General features: G+C 45.5%; 1 protein-coding gene across 17 annotated transcripts in view; it reads left to right on the forward strand.

Annotated features, from left to right (window-relative positions):
* NLRC5 (NLR family CARD domain containing 5) overlaps nucleotides 1-26792 on the forward strand; it is a 60196-nt gene that overhangs the window by 22857 nt on the left and 10547 nt on the right. For 7 of the 17 annotated variants that reach the window (XM_087740244.1, XM_087740250.1, XM_087740251.1 and 4 more), the window contains exons 7-40: nucleotides 1070-1153; nucleotides 1529-1612; nucleotides 1698-1781; nucleotides 3419-3508; nucleotides 4352-4402; nucleotides 5308-5373; nucleotides 6093-6176; nucleotides 7170-7253; nucleotides 7667-7756; nucleotides 8369-8434; nucleotides 9475-9552; nucleotides 10218-10301; nucleotides 11367-11450; nucleotides 12693-12782; nucleotides 12906-12953; nucleotides 13448-13522; nucleotides 14590-14673; nucleotides 15440-15523; nucleotides 16411-16500; nucleotides 16610-16672; nucleotides 17355-17438; nucleotides 17922-18005; nucleotides 18637-18726; nucleotides 19685-19750; nucleotides 20248-20331; nucleotides 20408-20491; nucleotides 21116-21202; nucleotides 21658-21738; nucleotides 22907-22990; nucleotides 23350-23433; nucleotides 24086-24169; nucleotides 24837-24920; nucleotides 25013-25096; nucleotides 25791-25874. In XM_087740244.1, coding sequence (XP_087596370.1) covers nucleotides 1070-1153; nucleotides 1529-1612; nucleotides 1698-1781; nucleotides 3419-3508; nucleotides 4352-4402; nucleotides 5308-5373; nucleotides 6093-6176; nucleotides 7170-7253; nucleotides 7667-7756; nucleotides 8369-8434; nucleotides 9475-9552; nucleotides 10218-10301; nucleotides 11367-11450; nucleotides 12693-12782; nucleotides 12906-12953; nucleotides 13448-13522; nucleotides 14590-14673; nucleotides 15440-15523; nucleotides 16411-16500; nucleotides 16610-16672; nucleotides 17355-17438; nucleotides 17922-18005; nucleotides 18637-18726; nucleotides 19685-19750; nucleotides 20248-20331; nucleotides 20408-20491; nucleotides 21116-21202; nucleotides 21658-21738; nucleotides 22907-22990; nucleotides 23350-23433; nucleotides 24086-24169; nucleotides 24837-24920; nucleotides 25013-25096; nucleotides 25791-25874 — 2727 coding nt within the window. Of the gene's footprint in view, nucleotides 1-1069; nucleotides 1154-1528; nucleotides 1613-1697; nucleotides 1782-3418; nucleotides 3509-4351; nucleotides 4403-5307; nucleotides 5374-6092; nucleotides 6177-7169; nucleotides 7254-7666; nucleotides 7757-8368; nucleotides 8435-9474; nucleotides 9553-10217; nucleotides 10302-11366; nucleotides 11451-12692; nucleotides 12783-12905; nucleotides 12954-13447; nucleotides 13523-14589; nucleotides 14674-15439; nucleotides 15524-16410; nucleotides 16501-16609; nucleotides 16673-17354; nucleotides 17439-17921; nucleotides 18006-18636; nucleotides 18727-19684; nucleotides 19751-20247; nucleotides 20332-20407; nucleotides 20492-21115; nucleotides 21203-21657; nucleotides 21739-22906; nucleotides 22991-23349; nucleotides 23434-23656; nucleotides 23703-24085; nucleotides 24170-24836; nucleotides 24921-25012; nucleotides 25097-25790; nucleotides 25875-26792 lie in introns of those variants that run through there. The other 10 variants (XR_015700649.1, XM_087740248.1, XM_087740245.1 and 7 more) reach the window with 10 other exon arrangements.

Here is a 26792-nt window from a genome sequence, read left to right on the forward strand (position 1 = left end):
CCTCTGCTTTCAAAGAGCAGATTAGGCAGATGCCTGAGGATGGTTGGGCTGTGCCCTTGCATCAGGAGAACAGAACAGGGGATTTTGGGGGGTTCTTCTCAGCTCGTAGGCACTCAAGTCTGTGCCTGCTTTCGTTTATGGTCTGCAGGACACTAGCACTCTGTGTACTGTCTCTTGGAAGGGTGGGCAAATGGCAGTGGGACCCCAAGCATTTCAGCTGCATGTTGCTTGTACAGAACCTGTCTGAAGAAACAGCATTCCCTCAGGCATGTTCCTAATAACCGTGGGCCATGTCCATCATGCCACCGCACATCTGCAGCTTGTTCTTGACTCCCTCTGGTTTAGGGGAAGGTGGCAGGGGCACTTAGGGCAGCAGGGCCATAGGTGGGTTTCACTCTCATGGCCCCCAAACACACTGTGGGAGACATGCAACCCAGGGTGCTTTGTACCAATACATCCCATAATCAGTACATTCTGCAACTGATTCAAAGGAGAGCTTGTGTGCCTGAAAACTTACCTGTTTGTCTGTTTGTTTTTTCCAACACCACCAGTTCCTTCTATAAAAGAGGTACTTTTCCTAAAAACCTTTTGTCATCTATATTTTGGACAACTCTGGCTACTCTGCCGCCCAAATTTAAAGTATCTGGCTTGAAATCAAGCCTCTTGTAACTCAGCAACTCATCACATGGGAGCTGTTAGACACTCCCTGCTTGTATGAGTTTGGTTTGCCCCGGTTTGACCTTCCTTGTCTCCAGGGTCCTGACTCTGGGGAGACATGCAATAAGGCTGACTCTTCATCTGTGGCAGCACTTACACATGGTGTCACTGTACCAAAAGGCAGAAGCTGCCTCTTGAGGTATTTGCAGTTGATATGCAAGTGTAATGTCTGTTTTTTTTTTTTAAAACAGATGTTTGAAAAGATAAAGATGCTGCAAAAAAGAGCATGATACAATGGCTGTTAAGCAAGAAATTCAACATTTTTTTTTAATTGTGTTTTAACCTGCTCTGTAGACTAGCTTATTTCGGTTTTTGTTGTGTTTATGTTTTTTCCCTTTTCTTCATATTTTAGCTTTCGTAGTAGGAGATGTGGTGATGACTTTGTTGCTGCTCTTTCAAAGAGCTTACAAGGAATGGGGAGCCTGAAGAAACTAGAGTAAGTCTTTGCTTGTAAGGTCAGAGCCTTCTCTCTTTCTATCCGTCCTCTGTTTCTGTCTTGCGGTTTAATTACATCTGCTCACTCAAGGCTGATCTGCTCTGTGCAGCACTGTATAGAGAATAACGCAGTGCTATGCAGAGCAGCACGGATATGTGTGGCTCTTGTTTTATACTGGTATCAAGAGAAGTATTGCATTGCCCTGGTTGAACAGGAGTATAAAGTTGGTTGCAGGTGGCAGAGTCAGGCCACTTCTTCTCTGTGTTGGTGTGCTGGGAGTACGGTGCAGGCCCACATCTGAGACAGGCTTGCCATGCACTGCATGGGATGCTAGTCCTTCCTCTGCTTGGCTTGAATGATTCTTTCTTTTTTCAGATTGACAGGCGGGAGCATCACAGCTAAGGGGATGACTAACTTGGTCCAGGCTTCATCACAGTGCCTCCAGCTTGAGGAAATAAAGTGAGTGTGTTGTGGCAATGCCCCTCAAATCAACCACTCATTCCTTGTGAGCCTGGGGTACTAATGAGAATGGATCTCTGTGCAGCTTGCAGGACAATCGGATACGGGATCCAGAGGTGAAGAGGATGATGGACCTGTTTTCCAGAATGGAAAAGCTGAAGAAAATAGAGTGAGTAAAAATGGCTTAAACCTATTAGAAGTGGTAGCCACTATGAAGCCAAAGCATAGCATCAGAGACAGTTTAAATCCTCGTCAGAGCAGAGTTGCTGGATGTCTCTGTAAGGGGTGATGCTCGCTCTTAGAGATGCCAGCGAGGGACAGACGTGTGGGGCACTAAGCTGAGGCACGGACATTTAAGTGCAAGCAGGGCTGTGCTGGAGGCTTGGCTCAGTTTGAGATAGACTCAGCTTCACAGTTCTTACCCAGGTGTTTTAAAATAATCTCAAGGGAGTCCTGGCAACACTGACACCTCTCCAGGAATCAGAGTGCATGCGCTCAGTTCGGTGCCTGGCATGACTTTTTCTTCTTCTGCCTCCTCACCTCTCTTCCCCTTGGTCAGGCTCAGATTGAGATGCCTCACCTTTGCGTAAGAGAAAATGGCTCCATCCCTGTCTTCCCAGCCTTTTTGTTAGCCCACTTCTCCTGTGCTCTTCCTTCTAACACTCCTGTAACAGCACAGTGCTGAATGAGAGGGACTGACCGCTAGGAAAACTCCCAACATGGATCTGCATCTTTTTAGGGGGAGAGAACAAGCCTGATTTGTGAAGGGATTTAAAGCCTTTGAATAGCTAACAGGGGCAGTTCAAGCAGCAGCAGGCAAAGCAGAGCAGAGCAGAGCTGCTGCAAGTGTTGGAGTATCGGTGTAGTTTGCATTACAGGAGAGGGGTAGCCACAAAGCTGTGCTGCCCCTGCGGGAAGGCAAAGCCACAGCACTGCCTGCCCACCCCAGTTAAAAGGGAGTGACTCTGCCTTTAAACATCTTCCACATACCCCTGGGCGCAAGCAGGTGAACCCAAAATACCTGCAGTTATTGCTGGACCCCACCCCAGAATTAATTACTGGTTTTGCAGTATGATTAGAAAAGCATGTTGGAAAGAGGGAGGAATGTACCTGCTCCTCTGCTTTCCTGGGCACATTGGATAACAGCTTGTGGGAAATACCAGCATGTCCCCAGTGTAAGCCTCACTCCTTCACACATTTCTATTACACACATACAGTAGTGGTGTCATGGATGATTCCTTTGAGGCTCACAGGGATGGTGCTCTGTGGCCCTGAGAACAAGCAGAGGATTCGTAGAAGCAAGACCTTATGTTTCATATTCAATGAGGTTCACCAAGTAATGAAAGAGAATAAACATGCAATTAAAGAATAAATCTTTAGAGGTTGCTAATGTTGTGTCTTTGGGGATATTTTAAATGTGAGGGTTTAGACCACACTAATATGCCATACTTAAATTGGATTTGTTATAGCAAGAGTTTAACTGCACTGTGGGCTGGTGGTGTAATCATACAGCTATGAAGTACATTCCCTACATAAGCGAAAAATGGTTAATGAATCTTCTGTTGCACATAGAGGAAGTATCTCTGATTCTAAATTCATGGGAGCTATAGCTTGCAAAGAAGAAGTATGGTCTGATAATGCTTTTGTTGGGTCTTAAATGCAAAATTCTGAAGTTTTGGAGAAATCCCCTAACTAAAAGAATGTGTGCTTCAGGGTGTTTGGGTGCAGAGCAGGGGGCATTTGTGTAACAAAAGAGCGTGCTGTTGGGTCCAGCAGCTGAAGTTGTGTTCTTCCTCATGTTCACAGCCTAAGCAACAACAGTCTTTCCTTGAACATTGTTCTCATTTTGGCAAAGGAAGTCATCGCATGTCAAAATGCTACTGAACTGCGTGTCAGGTATCAATGCATAAAAGCTGTTATAAAAACAAATATGTTGTCTCTTTATATGCTGACTTTTTAAATGGACACTGTTTTACAGCTTAATTGTTGGCCAAAGTCAACAAAAATTAATTTTAATCCTTTTTGTTTTCTGTTTGAAACAAAATTTGAATTCATCGTATTATGGACTTTCCCTTTGTAGCTTTTTAATAGGTCATTTTATCCTTAGTCTATAAATTGATTTGCAGGGTGTAATATTTCTTCTTATATAACAGAATTTAAACTTGCTTTTAAGCTCTGCAATATATCAACCAGGAAATTCTGTACTAGCTAACATAAATTTGCTATATATCAGCTAAGTTTACTGATTTAAGTACGTCTAGTTCTATGTTCCTTTAAATTACAGGTTTTGGTGTTTTCATAGGTCCAGGATGAGAGTGAAAGGGTAGAATTTTTAAATCCTAGCTCTTATGGTTGTAAGTTTAACAGGCCAAATTAATCCTTGGTGTAACTCAAAGGAAGTCAAATTGCATACAGCTTTTTCTTGTTTTTCTTGCTGGAATGGAGTTTCTACTGAACCTCTTTCCAACAAACTGCTGGTCTTGCAAAAAAAAAATCCCAGTCCAGTCTTCTTAACTGTGTTACTCTCTTGTCTGTACTGCAGTCCCAGTTCAACAAGTGGAGTGTCCTGCTGCGCTCTTGCCACATGGTTGCTTGATTGTTCTCCTGTGGCAATGTGCTAGCATGGCAGATGTCAAGGCCCTCTTTAGCATCCAGGCATTGGTCCTTACTGAGCACCTCTACTAAAGAAATGGCATCCTTCCACCTGTGCCCTAACGTTGGCTTGGATCTCTTTTTCAGGAAAGACACAGTGATGATATATTTTTCTGGCCCATTTGGGAAAGTTCCAAGGTGAGAAACTGCACTTGGGGTTATGCTATATTCAGAGTTATGCTGATTCAACCCATTAGCTTGGTGTCACCGTAAACCACTCCAGCAACAGAACTGGTTGCCTCTGCCCTTCCATCTGGCAGAGCTGGATCCACCTGAGCAAGGAGAAAGGTAACCAAAATAGGTGGTCTGTGCACAGACCTACCAGCCAGTTCCACAAAGGCAACGCCTTACTGCCTGTGTAAGCTTGAAGTGCTGTGTTCCTATTGCAAAACTGCTAATGCTGAAGCTGATGGACAGTTGAATGTGAGGATAAATGAAGGAAAAGCCTTTGCTCCTTCTCTGGCTGGCTCCTGTGTTCTCCCTGCTTGCGCATACTTTTGAAGGAAGGGTGGATTTGACCCTAATTAAGAAACTACAAAACAATCTCTTGTTCCTTGTTAGGGAACTCACTTTGCCCTGTGTTGTGCAGTCCTCAAAGGACCTCATGATATTTGGCATGTATGTGTCAACTGGCTCAGCCTGGCCCTGAGTCAGCTAGAAGCTGCTCCTATTCAGATGCCTGAACATCCATCTTGTGCTGTTGTAGGCAGCCTAGCACAGATGGGTATGTTTATCCCTTCCTGTGGTGGCACCATCCCACATGGAGGCAAAACATCCTGTATCTTAGTAGTGCCTTTGAATTGGGGCTCAGTTATCAAGTTGATTCAAATGTAGAGTGAAGTCCCATGTGGACACCCCCTGTGCTCCCATCTCCTGATGGAGGTCTTCTGGGTCTTGAAAATCACTTAACCTTGCGTGGAATGGTTGGACAGAACACAGACCTTGTGGTTTCTTCCAGAAAACTTCCAGAAATACTAACCAGCTCCCAGGTCCTCATATTTTGTGAAGGCATATTAAAGGTCAAATATTTTGCTTGTTTGCAGATCTTTGGATTTGAAGTGGGAAGAGAATAAGGAACATGTAATTCCAACTAGACATGTGAAGTTATGGTAAGAGAAGGCATTGAAATTCCTGCTGGTGAATGTGATTTGCAGATGACAGTTACTACAGAAGGACAAGAATAGCAGCTCTGTTGGTCCTTAAGGACAGAGGATATTTCCACATAAGAAAAAGTTTTAAATAAACCTGAATCAGTAAATAAAAATAACAAGAGCAATCCCTATCTGGCCCAGCCAGTGGCTTTATTTCTTGTGTGTTGGGCTCCACAGTCCTGGAGACGCAGAGTTCCCTTGATAATGCCCATCTTGGCATATATTCTTATAGCTACCAAGGGCATGAGTCGTATAATTTTCTTTCTTGCCTGGGCTCCAGAAGAAGGTAGTGGCTTTCTCAAAATAGGGGAACTTAGGCATGTTATCTGAGCATGTTAAAGCTGGGAAATGTCCCTCCCTTACCTCCTTCTCTTTCCCTCACTGCTGTGCACAACAGGGACAATTGCATCCATCCCCTTCCCGTGGATGGCAGTGCCAGGTGGCTCTGACACAAGGCATTGCACTTGCACAGCACTCTGCAGGTGTGTCCCTCTGCACACCTTTTGCAGCACCAGCTACAGAGAGATAGAGTAATACGCACAGGATTGTGTGGCAGAGCAGAGAGTAAAACCTCCCTCTCTTGTTACTGCTTCTGTGTGCCCTCATTTGGAGAGAGACACCAGGAATGCCTGGATCCCACTGTCCCCTCACTGCTCATTAACCCTTCCTGTTCACAGCTTGCAGGATCGCAGCCTGTCTTCCCAACATGCAAAGGAGATCGTTGCGATTCTCCAGAGCTGTCCCTGTCTCTCCGAAGTGGAGTAAGTGCCTCCTTTCCTTCCTGTTGAGTGGCTGCAGGCGGGTGGCGGGGAGCAGGGGGTGTTACATGTAGAGGGCAGTGAGACATGGGGCCTGACCCCAAGGAAAGGTCCCAGCACTCTATTATGTCTAGTGGGATCCTGGTTAGGGAGTTTTGGTGAAGTTCAGCAGGAGATGAATGCTGAACATTCATCTTTGATTCCTGTGACAACTGCAGCCTCTGGCTCCCTGGGACTGTAACCAGAGATGCTGATTACAGAGCAGACCCTGCTAACGAAGCAGTGCTGCATGCTGGAGGCAGTATGGAGACATCCCAGAGGCACAGCTCCTCCAGCGAATCCTCTGAGCCAGTAAAGGGACACAGATTGCTTCTGTGTTGTCCCTTTTGTCTTCTAAAGCCATCCGGCTCTGTTGGGAGAAGTGAGCGGAGAAAAGCAGGAGATCCACGTCATAACTTGCACATCACAATGAGCATCATCCCTACCTTTCCTTATTTGCCTATATATGAGGCAAACCTGGATTTGGCTATAAAGCTCTCCTTCTAACCTGTCTGCCCTGGAAAATGCAGCAGTATCTGTTGCAAGACAGTTCAGTCCAGACTGTATCTTGAATTTAGCTACACCTCAAACCCCAGTTTTCTAGCTCACTGATTTGAATTGGGATCTGGAGATCTTTGTCATCCATTGTTTTCTGCCTTCCTTTCTTGCTTCCAGATGGACAGTAAACACTCACTCATTTGGTTTCTTGCTTTGTACTCCCACTTAGGTTTTCTAAAGTAAGATGGTTTTGGGGCTAAAGCATGAATCATGTTGTCCTAGGGATAAAACTCTTTGTCAGAAGTTGCTTCATGCAGAGATAAGCAGGGAAGATTGATCTGGGGCAGAAGAACAGTCCAGGCAAAAAAGCAATTGTAGGAAAGGGAAAGCAAGCAGATTTTGAGGGCTTTGTTTTTTATACTGTTCAAAACAGTCCCCACTAACTGGAAAATGCCTCAGTTTATCAGGTAACAAGCTTGGAGATGAAGGCTGCAGTTGCCTGCTGGAAAGCCTCCCTTGGATATCAATTTCAAAGCAGCTGGAGTAAGTGTTGCCTTGTACAAAACCAAATTGCCCTCTTTTCTTGAGCCTGGCAAGGACCTTGCAGAGAGGCTGAGCAGGGATCCAGGAGGCAAAGGCCTCACCCAGACCAGTGCTACAGAAGCAGTTCTGAGCACTCTTAAGGAAGGATGAGACTCAGCCCATGAGACTGTTCAGGCTGAAGTTGGTCACTTGCTCAGAGCATCATACACGGAAACTGGTCTAAATGCATCTGAAGTGCTGAAGTGCCCTTTCATTAAAACCCCTTCCTCAGGAGCAGTGGTCCTGTGTGTTTTACACCATGCCACTTCTGAAGTGAAATGGGTTCAAGCATGCAGAACATTGATGACCACTTCCACTAGGATGGTCCTGTGTGATTTCAGTGACCAGCTAATTGCCTTTTTTATCTTTCTTAGTCTCAGTCAAAACCGCCTCTCTGTTAATGGCATTTGCAGTCTGTTGAAGTCAGTAAATACCTGCCAGAAGATGATGGAGGTACAAGTCAGGTATGTAGGTCTTGAATCATTCCTGAGGTTAATCCCAATATACAAGTCTGAGAGTTAGGTTCTGAGATTTTTACTGAGTCACCTCAGAAGTGGGGCAGGTGAAGAACATGTCCAGAGATGATTACTGACACTGACACTTGGTGATACATTGCTGTAAGCTGATTTTATCTGAGACATTAACCAGAATTTGAGAAGGTACAGAACTGTGTGTCCTTTCATGCGTGGGGGCAGTTTTAGACTCTTTCCTGCTCTCTGCCCTAGGAAGTTTTGGAGAGAGGGTCTCTGTGGAGTATGGGAACTGGTGACATCTCCCGGAGTGGAGCTGGAAGTTCTCTCTAATTACTTTCCCTTGGAAACCCCCTGGAGTTCAAGTGTAACAATTTTGTCTGCACTTTCTGTAATGATTCAGAGAAACTGGGTCATCTGATATTGCATAGTTTGATCCAACCAGGATTTAAAACTAATGGAGATTATTTTTTGCTTGCTTTGGGAGTGTTTTAAGTGATTGGTGTCACCAAAGAGTTTTGCAGAGCAAAATCAAGCATTCTTAAAACAAGGAGTCCTGTAAATAACCAAAATGTGACATTGATTGATTCCTTCTCTTCTTCACAGCCTTTGTCATGAGACTGCAGTCCTGAGGTTTACAGAAGACAGGGAGTTTGCTTCCCTTCCTCCTAGGTAGAGTGTGTGCGCACAAATGGTGTTTTCTCAGCATCTCGTTTAGTTCTTCCTGTTTAGCTACCAAGGGTAACACTTCATCTCACAGCAGTTCTTGCCCCCTCCCCATCCCCAAATCTAAATGTAGTACTTTCTCCTGGTTTTCTTAGCCACTTTGGAAGTTGCCCACTGCCTTCTATAGTGTTTGATTACGTTTTATGTCTCTAGGGGACATTTCAACCGACAGCATCCTAAGCAAAGCAGGCTGTTTAATGACAGCTGTGCTATCTGATAATAGTGAACAGTAAAAAAACAAGTGAACCCCACACCTCCAAAACAAATTCCAAAAAGATTCACAGATCCCTACATGTTTAAAACCATCTAGATCACCACACTATGCATTCTGGATCATGGTACTCCTAAATCAAAATAAATTTGGAGGTTTATTTTTCCCCTCAGAAAATTATGGATCAAACCAGCTCAACCCAAATGTTTTGTTTGAGAAATGGTTGCCTGCTGCTCCTGGAGCTGTAGGTTCATTTATTTATGCCCTTGTTCTCCATGGACCGAGCCCACTGTAGAACAGCATTTCTCATGGTACATCTGCATCCCACCTCTTAGGTGGGGAGGAACAGCAGGGCTATCATGGGATGTAACCCAGTTGTTGTGGCTATGCTTTAAAGAGAGTGACAGCCTGAAACACATGGTCTGTGACTCCTTTAAGGCACCAGGTGACATTTCAAACTCAGATATTTTAGGATTTGGATGTTCCATTTATTTATGAATAGTCAGTTTTTTGCACAGACGTGGACTATTTTCACAAAACATGTTTAGGCAATAGCTGAATTCTCCATCAAACTGTAGCTTAGATGAGAAATCTGTCTTTTCCCCTTCTCCCCAGTTGCCTGCATGCTCACGTATTTGGTTAATCACTGAAAGAAAGAAGAGCTTGTTATTGGCAAGATACGCTTGTGGGCTAGAGCCAGGGTAGCTCCAGGGACCTGCCAAATTGCTAAAGCATAAGTGTTTTACCCTTGTCTGGTTTTGTGCTTACTTACTAGGGAAGAGCCTATGTCCTCTACTGATGACCAACAATATGGAGAGGAAAACCAGACACCTACTGCTTCAAAAAAAATAAGGTACCATAGCAAATTTTCATTTTATTTCATGCACGTCCTGTTTCTGGATCCTACAGCTGATGTAACCTGCATCTCCAAGGTGAATCACAGGAGAGCTAGTAAAGCTCTGTGGTTAGTGTCTGTGGTTTACAGGAGTCAAAACAGATTGTGGATTGTGTATCTTATTCACAGAATTGGTGTGGTGATTGTGCGGTTACTGCATTGGCTCCCACGTGGGAGTTGGGGGAGCTGTCAGTGACAGAGCTTGTGATGTTGGGGGGGTTCTCTACTGATAGTGGGAGAAATGCATCCTAAACTGGACCTGTGTTCAGGTGCATATCAGGTTATGCCCTGACTCCAGCACAGAGTGCACCTGTCTGTTTTGTAGGCTGCAGTGAGGAAGGAAGAAGGTGTGCCTGAAGCCTTCTAACCAGGATCTTGGGGACCTGGTTCTTTGTTGTGCCACAAGTTTTCTTTACCTTGTCTCTTTATTCTCTGTTTGCAGACAAGAGCTGAAAGTACAGATTACCAGTTGTTGCAGACAAAAAAAAAGCAAGATATTTCAGGGGGATTTTTTTATTTCATTATTATCTCCTGATTTATTCTCTGTTTTTTTGAAGGAGTGAAATTTACAATCTTGTTTGCAATCCTGCAGACCTGGACTATTGATTTCTGTTTCCCCTTAGACTGACAGACAGTCATTTTCAAGCTGGTGACCTGGAGAAGCTGTGTGCAGTCCTGAAGGAATGTAGCAGCATCTCCGAGCTGGAGTGAGTCCTTAACTCTTATGGTCTTTGTCTGCAGTTCTTCGGGATATTGAGAAAATGCCACTTTTTTGTTCTGCAGTGTTGTGCGGAGAATGTGGTAGAGACACAGCCTCATGAAAGGCATAGCTTTACATGGGCTAATATCCTTTGTCAAGGAGACATACAGTTCTAGTGCATACAGTTCTTGTGCTCTCTTAGGGGAAAGGTTGCAGGATCTAGAAAGGGGCTGTTTGATCACTTAGCCTGACTTCATGTATTACAAAAGCTGTAAAACCTTGCCCTGTCATTTTTACCTTTGGGCCATTTGGGAGCAAAGCTGCAGAGCATGAAGAATCCCACCTAAAACAAGGGTGGCGGCCTGTGTTTTTGCTGGTGATCCTACATATGGTGTGCAAGGACCTTCAGCACCAAAGCACTTTCTTCTGTTAGCGCTGTGTGTGGGGAGTCATCCTGTGTGCTAACAGTAAGCGGTGAGCAGACCCAGCCCTGATGGAAAGGCTAGCCAACACACACCCCCACATCTAGGTTTTGAGGACAGAACAAGGGTGAGCACAAGCACATAGTCTGTGTACTGCCACCTGAGGGCTGGCTATTCCCTTAGGCCTGGCAGCCTGTGGAAGGTATTTTAAGCTTTGGCTCTTCTTAAGGAATCATGTCGCTTGATCTCATATGTGCCATAGCCCATTGTAATCCTTAGGCTCTAATATCAGAGCCTAATATCCTTCTCCAGAACTAACCTGTGGCTCCTCTGTTGGGCCTGTCCAAGTTGATCATTTCGCAAAGCTGTGGACTTCTGGTCCCTGGTAACTACGTTAAAAAGCACTGTCAGTCCGGAGGGGTCACTTGGTGGATGTGAGAAAAGGATGACCCCTGAGCTAGGTTTCTGGCTCTCTTACGTAGGTTAATTCCAGTCTCTGGTTTCCATGTAGGCTTTAGCTGTCAGAGAGCAGTGCATGGGTTGTTTGGATTAGGGTGCCTGTGTTCTGCTTTCAGAGCTCGTGTTACTAAGAGCCGATTGTGCCTGTTGTTTTTTTTCTATGAAAATTAAATGCCTTTCTTTAATCCTAGCCTATCAAATAATTATCTGGGAGACGAGGGACTTTTGCAGTTGTTTCAGCTCCTCCCAAATTGGAAAATGTTAAGTTCTCTCAAGTGAGTAGCTCCTGTTTCCCTTACTCATGGATGGGTTTTTGTGGGAGTATTGGTTGTGGAAGCACAGTCCACATTTGCGAAGGGCTCCTCGGGATCAAGTGCAGTTATATTCTGTGTCTGTTGAGGGTAGATCCACTGTTCTGTCTTGTCTGTCCCCACCTCTCGTCCAGAACAGATTGACTCCACTTGAACCTTGATTGAGATCAGTGCCTGAGAGCCTCTGTACTCAGTCCTCCATGAAGGAGACAGGTGATCTTGTGTGCAGGTGTGGCACCTGGTTTCTAAAACACACTGAGATCTTTAGTAGGCCACTGAATTTTTCCTCTCCAGGTTCCTCATTGGGAGGGAGAGCAGTCCTTCCTCTCCTGAGATGGGCATATTTGGAAGATAAATGCTGGGGAGCTCCAGCTTCAGCAGTGGAATCTGAATTCAGCCGCAATGGTTGGCTTATGTTTATCTGGGTATTTTACCTGGCACTCCCATTGCAAGTGCACTGTATAGAACTGTGGCTTGAGGAGTATAGCACCATTCTGCTTTATTGAAAAAGCTATTTATTGTTCCTGTTCAATTAATTGAACTTTTCTCAAGCCAAGACTGTTTCAGTTACTGACAGTCTGCACCTTCTCTTCATGTCAGTGCAGTGAAACACACTGCTGTTATTTATCTGTTTTTTTTCCCCAGCATCAAGCACACTGCCCACAGTCACACTAGATACTGTGATAGACCTAATAGACCTGAGCATGATCTTAGTTAGTGTGGATTTTGTACTGCCACAACTGCACTTACAGCCAAAGAGTTGTTTTTGCCTTGCATCAGTGTCTTGAAATATAAGGAATTCCACAAAAAAAACTTGTGTGGTGAGGACAGTTAATCACTAGAACAGGTTGCCCAGAGAGATTGTGGATTCTCCATCTTTGTTGATATTCAAAACCCAGCTGAACAATGTCCTGAGCAGTCTGCTCTATTTGACCCTCCTCTGAGCAAGAGAGTTGGACGAGATCATCTCCAGAAGTCCATTGCAGCCTCAGTTATTCTGTGATTCTCTGAACACTAAAAGTGAGGGATGAATTTAAAAAATAGTGGAGTGAGTTCTGTTTGCAGAACTGTAGTTGGAAACACAGGCAGAAGGTGGCAAAGAAGCAGTCTCTGAGAGTGTTGGACAAGGATCGCTATTATCGGGTGACACTGTGAATTGCTAGTTGTTTTGCTTGCAGCAGCTGATTTCATCTCTTCTTCCTCTAGGCTTAATGACAACCAGATCTCGCTGAAATCTGTGTTTTTCTTAGCTCAGTCCTTATCTACACTGGAACACATTAAAACAATGAACCTCAGGTATGGCCAGGAGTACTTTTCCTTTTTTTTGCTATTTAAGACATCAAGCTCTGTTTTTTGAGGAGTGATACAGGAGCACGTGTCTTCAAACTCCATCCTAATTATGTTCTTTTCTGGTTACAGCTTAGGACACACGCAGGTGGTTCATCTAACCTTTTGGGAAAGAATCAGGTAAATTCACACCCACTCATCTGTCTAAGCCGTTCAGACCCCTCCTTATGAGATTTTATATAGATGGTGATGTGTGAGTCCCTGAGGTGTGCCAATTAAAGAGCTGTTTGGCTCCAAACTCCAGTCAGGGTGGTGGAAGCAGGGTGAGCTGTTTCATGGCTGATTGATTGACAGCAGCTTAAGGGTATGGAGCAGACGGCAGTATCCTGCTGCTGATCGAGGCTGCAGTCAACTCCCTCCTGGGCCAGGGCAGAGCAAATGCCCAAAGTGCTGAGTGGATGCAGAACTCTCTTGAGGCTGGAAGAGGGATGATAAGGCCCTTTTTCTTCTGGGGATGACGTGAACTTAATTCTGGCAGGTGGTGAGAAAAGGTAGACTGGAGCATGAGGCCACTGCCACCACCTCACCCTCTTCCCCAGCTGCAGCGTGGGGAGTGAGCTGCAGGGGAGCAATAATATCAGCACAACTCATGGCGTAAACTGTTCTTTCCCCAGGGTCAGAAGTACCAGCAGATGGAGAAGTAGTTTTCTGGCGCATCCCAAGCACGTAGCAAAAGGACGGTGCTTTTGGTATGGCAGCCTCAGCTTCCTTTTGTTGCCCAGGAGCATAGGGAGGGATGGTTGTGGGGGTCTGTACGTCTGTAGTGTAATGTGTGGAACAGACCTGTCCCCCTCCAGCTGTGTCTTCTCAGAAAACTGTCCTGTGCCCCACCTGCCTTCGGAGGCAGACTCAGCTCTCTTGGAAAGCAGGTGGTTCTTTCCTCTGCTTGTATCCTGTCATGACTGATTCCACATGAGACACCTCTGGAAAAGGTCCATCTCTAATATATCTCTCTTCCATCCTCTCCCCTGCTGAAACTGGCCAGGGAGGCCAGTCTCCAAAATAACACTTGGTTGCAAGGGAGAAGGTCTTGGCTGGTGTAATCTGGCAAAACCTTAAAGAGATTGGGCTAGCTGGCATCAACCCAGGTCAACAGGATTTTGTGCTTTGTGGTCACTGGAGGGACACAGTGATAAGCCAGAGGTGACTGGGTGAATAATACACCCTCTTGGGATAGACTTGGGATGACCACTGTTACAGGCATGTATATGAAAATAAATAGTGCGTCTTGCTTGGCTAGGCTCATAGGGATTGTCTTGCTTTCCTCCAGGGGAAGCTTCTACCCATAAATAATGAGATAGAGATGTGTCTGGCTGCTACATTCGTCCCATGGACACCTGCCAGTTTGTCACCCAGGAAGGTTTCTGCGATTTCCTTCTTGGAGAAGGAGATAGGAGGCCCCATTCCCAGCCTTGCTTTGGGAGAGCTGAGACAGTGCTGAGGAGGGAAAGATGCTGTCCAGTCTCCTGGGACAATTTAAGTACCAATAATGTGGCTCTAGGGAGGCAACACCCAAAGTAACATGGTATTTTAGTGGACTGGCTCTCTTGAATCAACTCAAAGCTGATGAAATCATCTGGTTGTCACAGGTTTTGACTTCTCAGTCCTAGATTGTGGGTAGCAAAATACCTGTAGTGGAAACGAGAGGGTTCCTATGGGTCTTGTTCTAAGATGTGAAGCTCCGGGATATGAAGGGAGTGTTGCCATACTGTGGTCATGGGAAATGTTTAGCTCCTGAGTGCTCTGTTTGCTTCAGTCTCAGGGACTGCAGAGTGGGTCCTGAGGACATGACCAGGCTGTGCCAGATACTGGCTCAGTGTCCCCAGCTGACAGAAATTGCGTAAGTGTTGTGCACTTGGCAACCCTGTCTGTTTGTCTGTCTCCCCAACCTGCAGATACAGAGTCGGAGTTCAGGTTAGCAGCTAGTGTAAATCGGGTCTCCTCTCACCACAGCCTCCTAGAAACCCCTGCAAAACTTCACCCAGATGCTTAGATAAACCCACACCTTCCACTGCTTCAGAGTTTGGCCTCTCCTAAGTCTACCATGTCTGTGTGTAAACACCCCAGAACACACATGAGTTTTCATAGTCTTCCTCAGTCATATGGCTGTACACAAGTATTTTCATCTACTGCTCAAGAATCTGGCTTGCAGTAGAGCCAGAGCAAGAGCACCTGGCCCACTAAGCTGTAAACCAAACTCCTGAAGAACTTCTTACTCCAGACAGGAGCTGAGCACTAAGAAAATTAGAAGAATACTGCTCAGAACAGAAACGGAGTAATGATAAATAAAAATAACATAATACCCCTATTGCATGCAGGAAATATGTCAGTAGCATCATTTTATAACTTACAGTAATGGAAAAGTAAGACTCTTAAAACTGGAATGTTAATTGGCTATAGGATGTAGAGAAACACTTATAAGGATCAGCTTATAAGGACTAAATGTCACCCCACTTTCAGGGTATTTCTGGACATGTCTTTTTTTACAGAACTTGCCCATAACACCCCCATGCACATGTGTGTGTGCATGTCCATGTATATTTTATACAAATACTTACAGATTGTCCCAGTTTCTCTTGGAATTTGTTTCCTTCCATGTTTTACAGTCTGTCTGGAAATTCCCTGAGTGACCAGAGCATTGAGAGATTACTGAGCTTCCTGCCATACCTCTGTCATCTGACACTACTGAGGTAATGTTTGGGGTCCCTGCTTTGATTGCATGAAACAGTGATTTGGAAAGTGTTAATACCACAACATATCTCAGGAGCGTTAATCAGTAATTGTAGATTAACAAGCTAGGCAAAGAAAATGCAGAAACTCTTTCACACTCATTTCTGTCTTGTTTCTAGAACCAAAGCAGCACTGAACCTTTTTTTCTTTAATGATACATAGAGAAAAAAAAGGACAGGAGGAGAAATACCCACTCTAGGTACAGCATCCCAGATAATCTTCACTTAGCAGGTCCCGTGGAACATGACTTCCAGCATCCATTACAGATGTAGGACTTGTTGGTCGACACACGGTGACAGCACACCACCCGTGTGCGTGGTCAGCATCTCACAGCTCTGTTCCTGCAGGGATCTGGCATCCTGCCACACTCGACACCAAAAGTGTTTCCTGGCAGCATATCAGCCATTTAGGCTAGAGAGGTGCTATCAGGGGCTAGGGCATTCCCACCATGTGGAAAAAAGCCCAGAAGGAATTTGGCCATCTTTTGCAAGATGTTGTAGCGTGGAGGAGCTGCAGTGTCTCAAGAGACTGAATTTGCTCACTCAGGAGGTTGCTTCCAGTCTGGGGTATCTCTAGTCCAGGAGCCCTGAAGAGAAGTTGTTCAGTGTAAACCCTTGGTCTGTACTCCCTTTTTAGTCAAAGAAGACTAAAGGAGACTCTCCTTTAGTTAAAGGAACCCTGGGTGCCAATGCTCAAAACTTTAGATCCTTGCTGACTGATCTTTAGTTAAATGGGGTGGATCCAGCCTTTTGCATCTCACAGTAAACAATGGGAAAATTGGGCCGTGTGTATTTACACCTTTCTTGGGAGCTGATTTCGTTATTCTTTCTTTTCCCCTCCTTTACAGTATTAGGAGCAACACATTTTCCCCACGTTGCAGCGTCTTACTCATCAACTCCATCAATCTCTGTGAGCGGATCAGAATGGTAGAAGTCCGGTATGACACTAAGACTGTTTGGAGCCAAGCAGCTCTGCTTTAAAGGGACTACAAAGCTTGTTGTCTTTGAAGAGCATTGCTGAAGGACTGTCCTTTGTGTTTGCTTCAGGTCAAATGAAAATGCTTTTTTGCATTTAGGAGAAAGCACGCGAAGCCAAAAGACATCCTGCAGGTACTGGCGTATGATACTTGATTATAATTACTTGTTTTGATTCAGTTTGAAACATTAGTGCAAGTAGCCAAATCTCCTCTTGTAAGAAGAACTCATGGGCTGGTAGTCAAGGAGCTTGGGATAGTAGCTGAAGCTTTGTGGCTCAATTCATCTGCCTAAGTGCAACTCAGTACGATTTGAGATCCATTGGGATGGCAGAGACCTGTGCCTTTCTGGAGTGGCCGCTGGGCTACTCATGATCATCTTGAGTGGCACCAAATTCTGCTGGACAAGCAGCTGAACTGAGCCCTAGCCACCGCATTTCCACATGTATGCCTCAAATTCTGGATGATAATCTTCATATGAGCATCAGTGTGATGTGTTTGTGATATGTGTCTCTTTGGGAGTGATGGTTGCTGGGTGCCCCTGTAAAGAAGACTGTAACATGTCTCCAGTAGGCACCAAGGAGATGGCAAAAAATGTGAAAAGGTCTGTTTCTCACTAATAATGTGGGGTTTGTCGTTACTAACCTCAGGGAGGTGTTAAAAGAAATATCAAACACTGGCGCAGCTAAAGGCATTCATCTCAGTGAATGTTGCATGAAGACTGGTGTAAAAATGCAACTGCTGATGGGCAGCTCTCAGTGCTCAGGCTGAACCTAGTTGCTGGCCGTGCTTTAACTCTCTTGCTGTCTCATACGCAGGCTGACAGACTGTGCCATCGGTCAAGGACAGATAGATGAGCTCTGCAGAGTCCTGGAGCAGCATGGGTGGCTGGCAGAAGTCGAGTAAGTGGGGCTTGGGTTGTTACCATGACCTTGACCAGGAGTCACTGAGGGAGAGCTGGGTTGGCATGGTTCAGCATTGCCTGGGGTTTCCCAGCCTGTCTGCGCGTGTATGTGTGCTCGATCAGGCTATTTAGAAACAAAATTGATTAGTAATCATACAGGTCCTTTATAGATATATATTAAGAGGGCTTGAGCTGGTGGGACAACTTCCTTGGCATTTTCACTCTGTGGCTGTTTTGAGGCATTTGTTGCTTCATCTGAGCTCTGCTCTGAGCTTGTGACCAGAGCTCTTCATTTGAGCTTGCTCTGGAGCTTATGCATGAAGTAGTTTGTAGAGCAGCAGTTTGTTTTAGACAGACCTTTAATGGCCGAGCTGGGATTTAAGTCCAGGAAGTTTGGCTTTTTTCTTCAGAGCTGCTCAGAGGAGCATTGCTGCTTAAAAGGCTAAGTTTTGGTTGGCCACCTTGTTCTTATTCCTTTCAGTTTCTCCAGGAATCAGCTGGGAGATGAAGGCCTGAGGTGCCTCTTGGACCACTTGCGTCAAGTGCCCATTACCTGTTCCCTCAAGTAAGAAAACATACTGTGAATGTGAGGTGCCCTAGCAGAAAGATGTTCATGCAATCCCTCCAGAAGCTGTTTGTCATGCTTCTTGCCCACTCCTGCCTTAGGAGGTAAGGTCTGAGTGAGCCATGAGCACAACTCAAGACCTCCAGGCCAGGGTGACTCAGGGTCTGATCCAAACCCTGTGAAGTAAGTAAAAGTCTTTCTAGTAGCGTCAGCAGGAGATAACAAGGCCCAGAGTGGGGTAGCATGACAGAAGTTGACCCAGTCCCTTGCGTTTTCAGTTCATCACTTTTCTGTGTACGTTGTCGTCTTTGAATAACTCAAAGCACATAAATGCTGTGAGCTTAACTGTGCCCTACGCCAGCCTCTCCTCTTCCCTTTCTGGTGGGGAAGCAACTGCTCCAGCAGTCGGCTGCCTCTGTAGTGCAAGAGGCAAGTTGTACTTGCTGTGTCACCCAAGTCATCAGTGCTGTGCCTTGGAGGGGTTCAGTGCATTTAGCACAGCCGAAGGGGCCTAGCACCCCACAAACTGCTCTGCCTTCGGTGCCAACTTGAATTTTGCCTCTGTGGCTGAGGAGCATGGGGACAACCCTGACTCTTAGCACCTGAAAAACCTTCCTTCTCTTCTGTGCAGTCTCAGCCATAATAGGATTTCTCAGGATGGAGTTCTGCATCTCATAAATGCCTTTGCGACATCTGGAAATACCACTGAAGTTCAAGTCAGGTGTGTGTTTCTCACTAATTTCTGATTCTTCCCCGCATGTTTTCCTCTTAATTATCGAAAGTTTGTGATCTTCAGGTAATAATGACGAGGGCCATGTTTTCAACTACCTTTATGTATAACTGCATGCAAAGCTTTTGTTTATGTCTGTTTCTACTGGCCAAAAATAGCTGCCAAGGAGGAAGCTAGCAGAACTGTTATTCCACAGGGCCAAGTCATTTTTGTGTATAAAGACACAGGTATTCAGCTGTACTAATTATTGTCACGTATGTATCTGTCGATGAACCTCTTCAAGGCAGGAGTCAGCATTTGCTTTCTAAAAATGTGGTCCCTAATTCACTTCAGTATGTTGAGATTTCAGAGTGAGTCTGTTGAAAGCAATTTCCGATGTTCTTTACTTGGATTTGCATCTTTATCTCCTTTCCTCTCTGGCAAAAATAGCCCATGGGTTCTCGGCTTGTTGCACTGGCATGAACTGCTTTTTCTCACGGATTCAAGTCACAAGGCTGGGCCATGCTGCAGATGTGCCCTTATCAGTGTTTATGTTCACGTAGACCAGTTGATCTGTCATGAACCAAATTTAACCAGGGTCACTTCCATTCATTCCTGCAGTTAACCGTGGGTGCTGAATCTTTTGGCTGGGCAGATCAGTCTCCTGTTTTAGATCTCCCCAGAGCTTGGCAGAGAGTGCAGGGACAGGAGGAGGCAGACAAAAGCAGGGCAGATCAAGATTGCTTCTCCAACCAGCAGTGCTGCCTTATGCCAGTTTAGCATTAGTGAAACCTTATTGAAGCATTTCCCTGGGCTGGTTTGTTGTAGGGAGAGGTGATCTAGGCCAGGTACCTCTGTCACTGCTGTGCTGTGTTGCTTTGTGCAGTTTGATGTGTTGTTAAATTCTGAGCACTGGGAAAAATAGTAATTTTCCCTCCAAATCTTACACTCACATGTCTTCTCTGTGCAGTTTGTGCTCCAAAGCAACTTTAATCATCAAGTTGACAAGCAGAGATCACCCGAGAAAGATTTTGAGGTATCGGTACAGATGTTTTTTAGTGATTTCTTTGACAAAAGTGGTGTCCTTTTTCTAGGGACAAGCAGACAAAACCTCTTGTAGCCCCTAGCTCCTGGCATGGCTCCATTTACACTAATAGATGACACATTTCCTTTGATTCACCTTCTGAGAAGAGCTTTCTCATGTCACAGAGAATCCACATCCCTTTCTCTCACTGCTTCCTCACTGACTGTTCCTCACCTAGGAACCTGTAGGTGTGCCTACAGTCCCTGTCACAGGACAGGGTGCTACAAAAAGCTGCACCATTAGCATACCCATATGCTGTATCAGAACATCTCAACAGATGCTTTTGAAGTGTTGCCACGGTCTTTTTTTGGAAGCCCTGCAAGGCATTTAAGGTTTTGGTGCCATCCTTCTTTCTCTGTGGGGAAGGGTTGTGATGTCTGAGATTTTTGGGTCAGAAAGGCTGAACTGTTTGTAAGGAACTAAGGCTGTTCTCTTTCGCATCCTTTCAGGCTCTCAGAGTGCAACTTTCAGCCAGAACACTTGGAAAAGTTGTGCTTGCTCCTGGAGAAGTGCACTGGTCTGACAGAGTACATGTGAGTTAATGGCTGCTTGGACCCATTTGGGTGGGCTTGTTTGTAAGCCATTCATTACAATGACCTTTGGTTCTAGATCCTCAAATAACAATGTGACAGTCCAAGCTGCAGAAAGACTTTTGCATTCACTGAGGAAAAATCTGAGTCCTCTGAAAATCAGGTACTGTGTCGCTGTTTTAGATACTGATCTGAGGCTGGTCTGATCATCTAAGATCTCCTTTCATCAAAACCAAAAGTGAACTGTGCTTCTTCCAAAGATAGGTAGTGTTGGCCTGAAAAATTCCCATGGGTGACTCTTTAAGTTATGGGTATTTCGGCTTTATCTTCTTGATTCCTACTAAGCATCACGTAAAGCTGTGGCCATAAACTCTGCTGTCTCTGTAGACCTCTACCTGCCTTAGAAAGAAGGTTGCTAATTCTGATGAACACATTCTTACTATGTCCTTAACTAGGTATTGCCAGAGCATCCTGCGGTTCCTCTGGGTGATGAATTCTTCACTTCTCCCAAAATGTGTTGCATTAGAGCACAAGGACCAGGCTCCCTCTCATTGCTGTCAGTGGTAGGCAGGCAGGAGGGAAGTTGATGTTTGTGTCCTCCTCTGCAGGGACACTGGGCTGCTCCTCTGTTTGTTCCCAGTTTGCATCCTGTTTCCTATGTAGACATTACTCTGATGAGCAAAGCAGCCTTTCCATGTATATTAGAGTGCTGAGCACTCAGCTGACAGAGGCAGAGATGGATCCATGCATGTGAATAAAGCAGAGCTGCCTATATTCTGCTTTGCAGCATAGAAGAACCATGGGTATGTAAAGAAAGTGTCACAAACCTTCTTGAGCTGGCTGTCCAGGCCTGTGGAAACATTACTGAGATCACGTAAGTAACACCTCAAGTTCTGGTATCTTTTCGATATTTTCTTTTAGGCTGATACTTTTAAGGAAATGGGATTGAAGCCAGCACTTTAACTTGCTCTTCTGTTCTTTATTCTCTGTCTGCAGTGCATTTGTAAGCCATTAGCCAACTTGAAGCAAGTTTGGCTCAAATGTCTGGCAGGTAGAAGTGCTTAGAAGGTTTGTGGTCACATACCTTAGAAGGTTTAATGGAAAGGAGACCATGTTCCTGGTCTCCCTTGGGAGGAAGGGTGCCCAGATTAGGCTGGCTTTGGAACTAGTTTAAACACTGCATACCTCTTCAGAGGTGGGTGGTTAGCATTCATGCACCAGCATAGTCCTGTCCCATCCAGTCCTTCTGATTTTTCTTCTGGAAAATAGCATTTGCTCTCCCTCTAGAATTCACAGGCTTATGATGTTCTCTAATCTCTACCTTTCCAGGATATGTAAAGATAAAACCCTCTTCCAATTAGGTGTAAGGTTCCCACACTGCCTGGAGAAGGTGGAATCAGTCGTTAGCAGGTGAGAAAGTGACTGTCATTATTTTCTGCTTGTTCTGAAACTCACCGTGACATAAAAATATCCTCAGAGTGTCTGAGGCTCTGGCCTCCATGGGTTCAGTCTCAGAGTGCTTCTGTGCCACACATGCGGAAGGAACCTTATTCATGTGCCTGTGTCTTTCGGGCCACCCACCTTCAGGCCCATACTGGACCTGCCTGAAGTAAAAAAATCTGCCTACCTTCCTTGCAGGACCAGGAGCTCTCAGGAGACATGAGCGCTTTGAAGACTCTTAAGACATGCTGGCTTCTGCCTGAACATGTAGGGGCAGAACAGCATTAGTGTCTTTTTCCCTTTGTGCGGCTGAATAAGGCAGTAGGGGCAGAACAGCATTAGTGTCTTTTTCCCTTTGTGCGGCTGAATAAGGCAGCATCTGTCTTCTTGCACAGTTGGGGAAGGACTGTGTTTCTCCACACTGGACTGGGACTTAGCAGGAGGGCCTAGAGAGGGCATGTCGTGGTTTAACCCCAGCCACCACACAGCTGCTTGCTCACTCCCCCCCGGTGGGATGGGGGAAAGAATTGGAAGAGTAAAAGTGAGAAAACTCATGGGTTGAGATAAAGACAGTTTAATGGGTAAAGCAAAAGCCATGCATGCAAGCAAAGCAAAGCAAGGAATTCATTCACTACTTCCCATTGGCAGGCAGGTGTTCAGCCATCCTCAGGAAAGCAGGGCTCCATCACGCATAACGGTTACTTGGGAAGACAAACGTCATCACTCTGAACGTCCCCCCCTTCCTCCTTCTTCCCCCAGCTTATATACTGAGCATGATGTCATATGGTATGGAATAGCTCTTTGGCCAGTCTGGGTCAGCTGTCCTAGCTATGCTTCCTCCCAGCTTCTTATGCACCTGGCAGAGCACAAGAAGCTGAAAAGTCCTTGACTAGTGTAAACTCTGCTTAGCAAGAACCAAAACACCAGTGTGTTATCAACATTATTCTCATCCTAAATCCAAAACACAGCACTCTACCAGCTACTAAGAAGAAAATTAACTCTATCCCAGCTGAAACCAGGACAGGGCACTTGCAAAGCTCTGATCTGTTCCTAAGCCTGGCCCTAAGGGGCACCAGACACTGCAGTGAGCATCTGCTGATCATCATTGGCAATTGCATTCTGTGTTTGTATCTTGCAGATTGAATCTGTACAAGCCAGAAATCAAGCATGCTTGCTTCTGCCAAAGGGTTTGTGAAAAATGTGCTCAGCTTGAGGAATTGAGGTGAGTTGCCAGGCATTGTAGATGATTTTTTTGGGAAGGGAATAGCTTGTCCTTGTGTGTGCAAAGTCCTAGTCCTTGCTGTCTGGGTCCCCTGCTTAGAGTGTTCGAATGGAAAATAGAAAAGACCCATAGACCTAGTGGCATCCTGGGGTATCCTTTGAAGGTATCTAAATCTCTCCCCTGTGCCCAGATAACCTGTACTCTCTTATTGTGGCTGGGAGCTCCCATGGGACCTTGCCAAGTATCAATGTCGTGACACTTCTTCAGTGTCCCAGCACCGGTGTGCTTTAGCTGTGGGCTTGGTACAGACCTTTCACCATCAATGGACATAGCCCAGATCTGTTGTTCTGTTCTTGCAGATGGTCTCATGTTGAGCTTCACAATGATGAAGCAGAAATGCTAGTCAGGATTTTGCTACCTCTTCCAGAGCTGAAGAAGTTTGGGTATGTCCCCAGCTGTGGTCTTTTCCACATCTTTATCATTTACTTAACTGTGTGCCTCACCCTGATCCTCTCTGAAACACTCTTTGTCTGGAATATGGCCATGAGCTCTGTGATCTCTCCTGAGCCATGTCTAGGCTGCAAACTCAACAGCTCTCTGCAGTTCGTGCTAAAGGTGGCACCATGTGCATGTCTTGAGGTTTTTTCCTCTTCCCCTTTTTTGAAGTGAAAGCAATTTGAGGCTGAGACCTTGGCTCTTGTTTACATTGTAGGTAAGTTTATACCACCCTACTGTGTCAAAGAGCTTTTTCTGGTATTAATAGCATTCAGTCCTTTTCACAGCCCTCTTCAACTGCCTGTAAGTGCATGGCAGGCTTATAAAGGGCATCTCTGCCCAGTGAAATGCTGGCGGTTGGTTGGCACAGGCAGACACTGTGCTGTTTGGTACATGTACATCATGTGAACATCTCTGAACTACCTAGTCCTCGTAGTTCTGTACACAGGAGGTGTGGAAATCTCTCCAGACTTAGTGGTCCCTGATGTCTATGCTGGCTGGGGTTTGGGATGGGGCAGCTTGCCTGTGTCAGTGAAGTAAACTCCTCTTTTTCAGTGTGCTGAGACCTGGCCTTCTTACTTGATCCTTGCTGTTTTGCAGGCTGACCTCTAGCAGTATTATGCCAACTGGAATTGATTACTTGATCACGGGCTTGCAGAATTGCCAGGCCATTGAAGAGCTCAAGTGAGTGTGGTGTTACCAGGCTGTCCAGAGTCTGCCAGGTCTTTCTAGAAGCTTTAGTTAAACTGCAGCCTCGCTTGTGCCTGTACTGTGGACAGATGTAGTTTTCCTGATGGCTGTACGACTTCAGATAGGGAACAAGCAACAATTCCTTTTTATTTGCAATGAACGATGAGTGAGAGAGGCAGAGATCAGTAGTCTGTGGCAGGGAATGTCCAGTGGAGAAATAAAGTGTTTTGGTAGCTGGTTTTTGCGTGGATCATGTCCCAGCTGGGAGGCAGTGTTGCCCATGCAGCAATCCCAGAGCCAGCATTTCACTCCTGGAGGATGATCTGGTGGCCTGCACACAGAAATGGCTTTTCCAGGCACCTACATGTAAGGCATCCTTCTGTTACAAAGTGCCACTGGACTATGTGTGTTGCTGTGTGATGCTTTGCCATCTTGTGGTCACAGTGGCACCTTGCTCTAGAGATTTGGAATTCTCTTGGTATTTTATCAGGATCCAAACACATCCAGTAGAATCACATTAGAGAACAAAATTGAAAAGTATTCACAGGGACTAGAACACACTCCCACTCCTCTTCCACCCTTGTTCTGCTCTCCTCTGCTCTGAGTGCTTGCATGACTGCCCATGGGTAATTAGTTGTTCCTGTGTTATTTCCTCTTTTAGCCTGGGCCACATGAAACTCAGCAGTGCTGCTATCACTAAGCTTGTGCTGGCACTTCGTGAAATGCCATCTCTGAAAAGGCTTATGTAAGTATGTGACTGCAGCTTGCCTCTAGCCTGGCTTGTGATACTGACTAACACTAGCTTAATGTCCATTTTCCTGGGGATGTTGTTTCCAGCTTGAACCATAACAGTATTGGTAATGATGGCTGCTCCAGACTTGCAGGAACCTTGAGGAATATGCACTACATGGAAGAAATCAAGTAAGTTTCTCCTTTCTTGCAGTCTCTCATCAGCAGAGAGGTGATCACTAGTGCCAACATTTGGAGAGACCCAGATGTTGTAACAAAAGCAGGGAGGTTGCAAAATGCTCATGTATGAGGTACCTTGGGCTAGAGGAAATCAGAGCTTGATGTTAAGAAGAGGACAATTTGGTGTAACCCCACTCTGCTGCAGTCATGTAGAAAATGGATTAAACAGCCTCTGGATTTAAACCTTCTCTGGAATCCCTGGGATCCAGAACAGGGCCAGAGGCCCCCTTCTCTCCTGGGAAAGCCGTGGACCTAACACTTCCCTGCCCTGAAAAGATCTGAATCTAGAGCCAACCCCAGGCTTGCTCTGCTTTTTTTCCCCTCTCCCTAGCCAGATTTTGTCCATTCTCCACTGCAGTAGTCTGGAAAATAATAACCAGCTGTTGCCTGTTTTGGTATTCCGACTGAAGTAATTTCCCATCCATTAAAAAGATCCAGTGATTTTGATTGCTCTTTGCAATTTTTTTTAATGCCTCATTAACAGCTATTAGTCTTTCATGAGATAGTTGAGACAAGCAACTCTTTGGTTCTGCTGCCAAGGTCAGAGGTGTCATCCAGCAGATGGGAGACATTAAATAACATCTCATACTTTGCCTGATGCTTAGCATTTTCCTTTACAACACAGTCTTTCTTCTCTTCTTTAAAGTTTAAGCCACAACCAGATTGGAGATCCAGGCCTGATAAATCTAGCTGCTGTCCTGCTGGAAATGGAAAACCTGAAGAGAATCGAGTGAGTCCCTTTGTTTTGCTTGCAGCGATTTTGCTTATGGCCACAGGTGGTGGGGAAGCCTGTGTGGGAAGCCGAGTGCTGCCTTCATTTATACAACGTTCCACCTCTTTCCAGTGTTTTCAATGTCATTGAAGACCTGATACAAAATGTACCAAACCAATGGAACATGGTCCCTCTCCTGCTCTCCCCATTTACAGCTGGGCCTGGCAGCGACTTTTTCTGCCAGTGCAGAGACTCTCTGAGAGTGAAGGTTATGGCCACGTCCTCATGCAGTCACCCCCAGAGACAGCGGTGGGCATTTGCCAGCCTTCGCTAGCTGTTTGAATGGAGAGATCTCTGGCTTGGTTGTGTCCTGGAAAGTAAATCTGCAAGCTTGTGGGGAATCATACAAGTCTCAGATCCACACAGCACCTTTCCTTGGGCTCCCAGTGCGGTGGCCCCCAGTGGTGCAAACTGCTTTATTTTACTAGTGGACGTAGAGGTGAAATTGAGAAGTTGTCAAAGCAAGGACACAGTTTCTAGACAAGGCTTGCTCTCAGAGACATGGATTCAAACTGTCCCTCCTCCAAGGGAACAGAAATTAGAGCATCCAGGCTGTTTGTTAGGCTAAGCTCTGGGGTATGCCTTGTAATTTTTGAAATTAAAAACCTGGAAATTACTTAAACAAGAAAATGAAATTCCCAGTTCTGTCTGGGAGAGGGAAAACTGCTCCTCCCCCCCAGTACTTGCAGGGGCAGAAGTGACTCAGTACTTGACAAAAACACACTACAAATCCCCAGGCCATTTTCCAGAGACCTGTGTCTCTGGACACAGCACTGCATCCCTGTGTAGCCCATCGTTGCAGTGACCCAAGTCTCCCATCATGCCAGGCAAACAGTGAAATATCCTAAGCTGGTACGTTCTGGTTCTTGTTCAGTC

Source organism: Nipponia nippon, unplaced genomic scaffold, assembly GCF_047370975.1.
Source record: "Nipponia nippon isolate SJK-2023a ecotype South Korea unplaced genomic scaffold, ASM4737097v1 scaffold_7, whole genome shotgun sequence".
In the NCBI taxonomy this organism is placed as follows: domain Eukaryota; kingdom Metazoa; phylum Chordata; class Aves; order Pelecaniformes; family Threskiornithidae; genus Nipponia; species Nipponia nippon.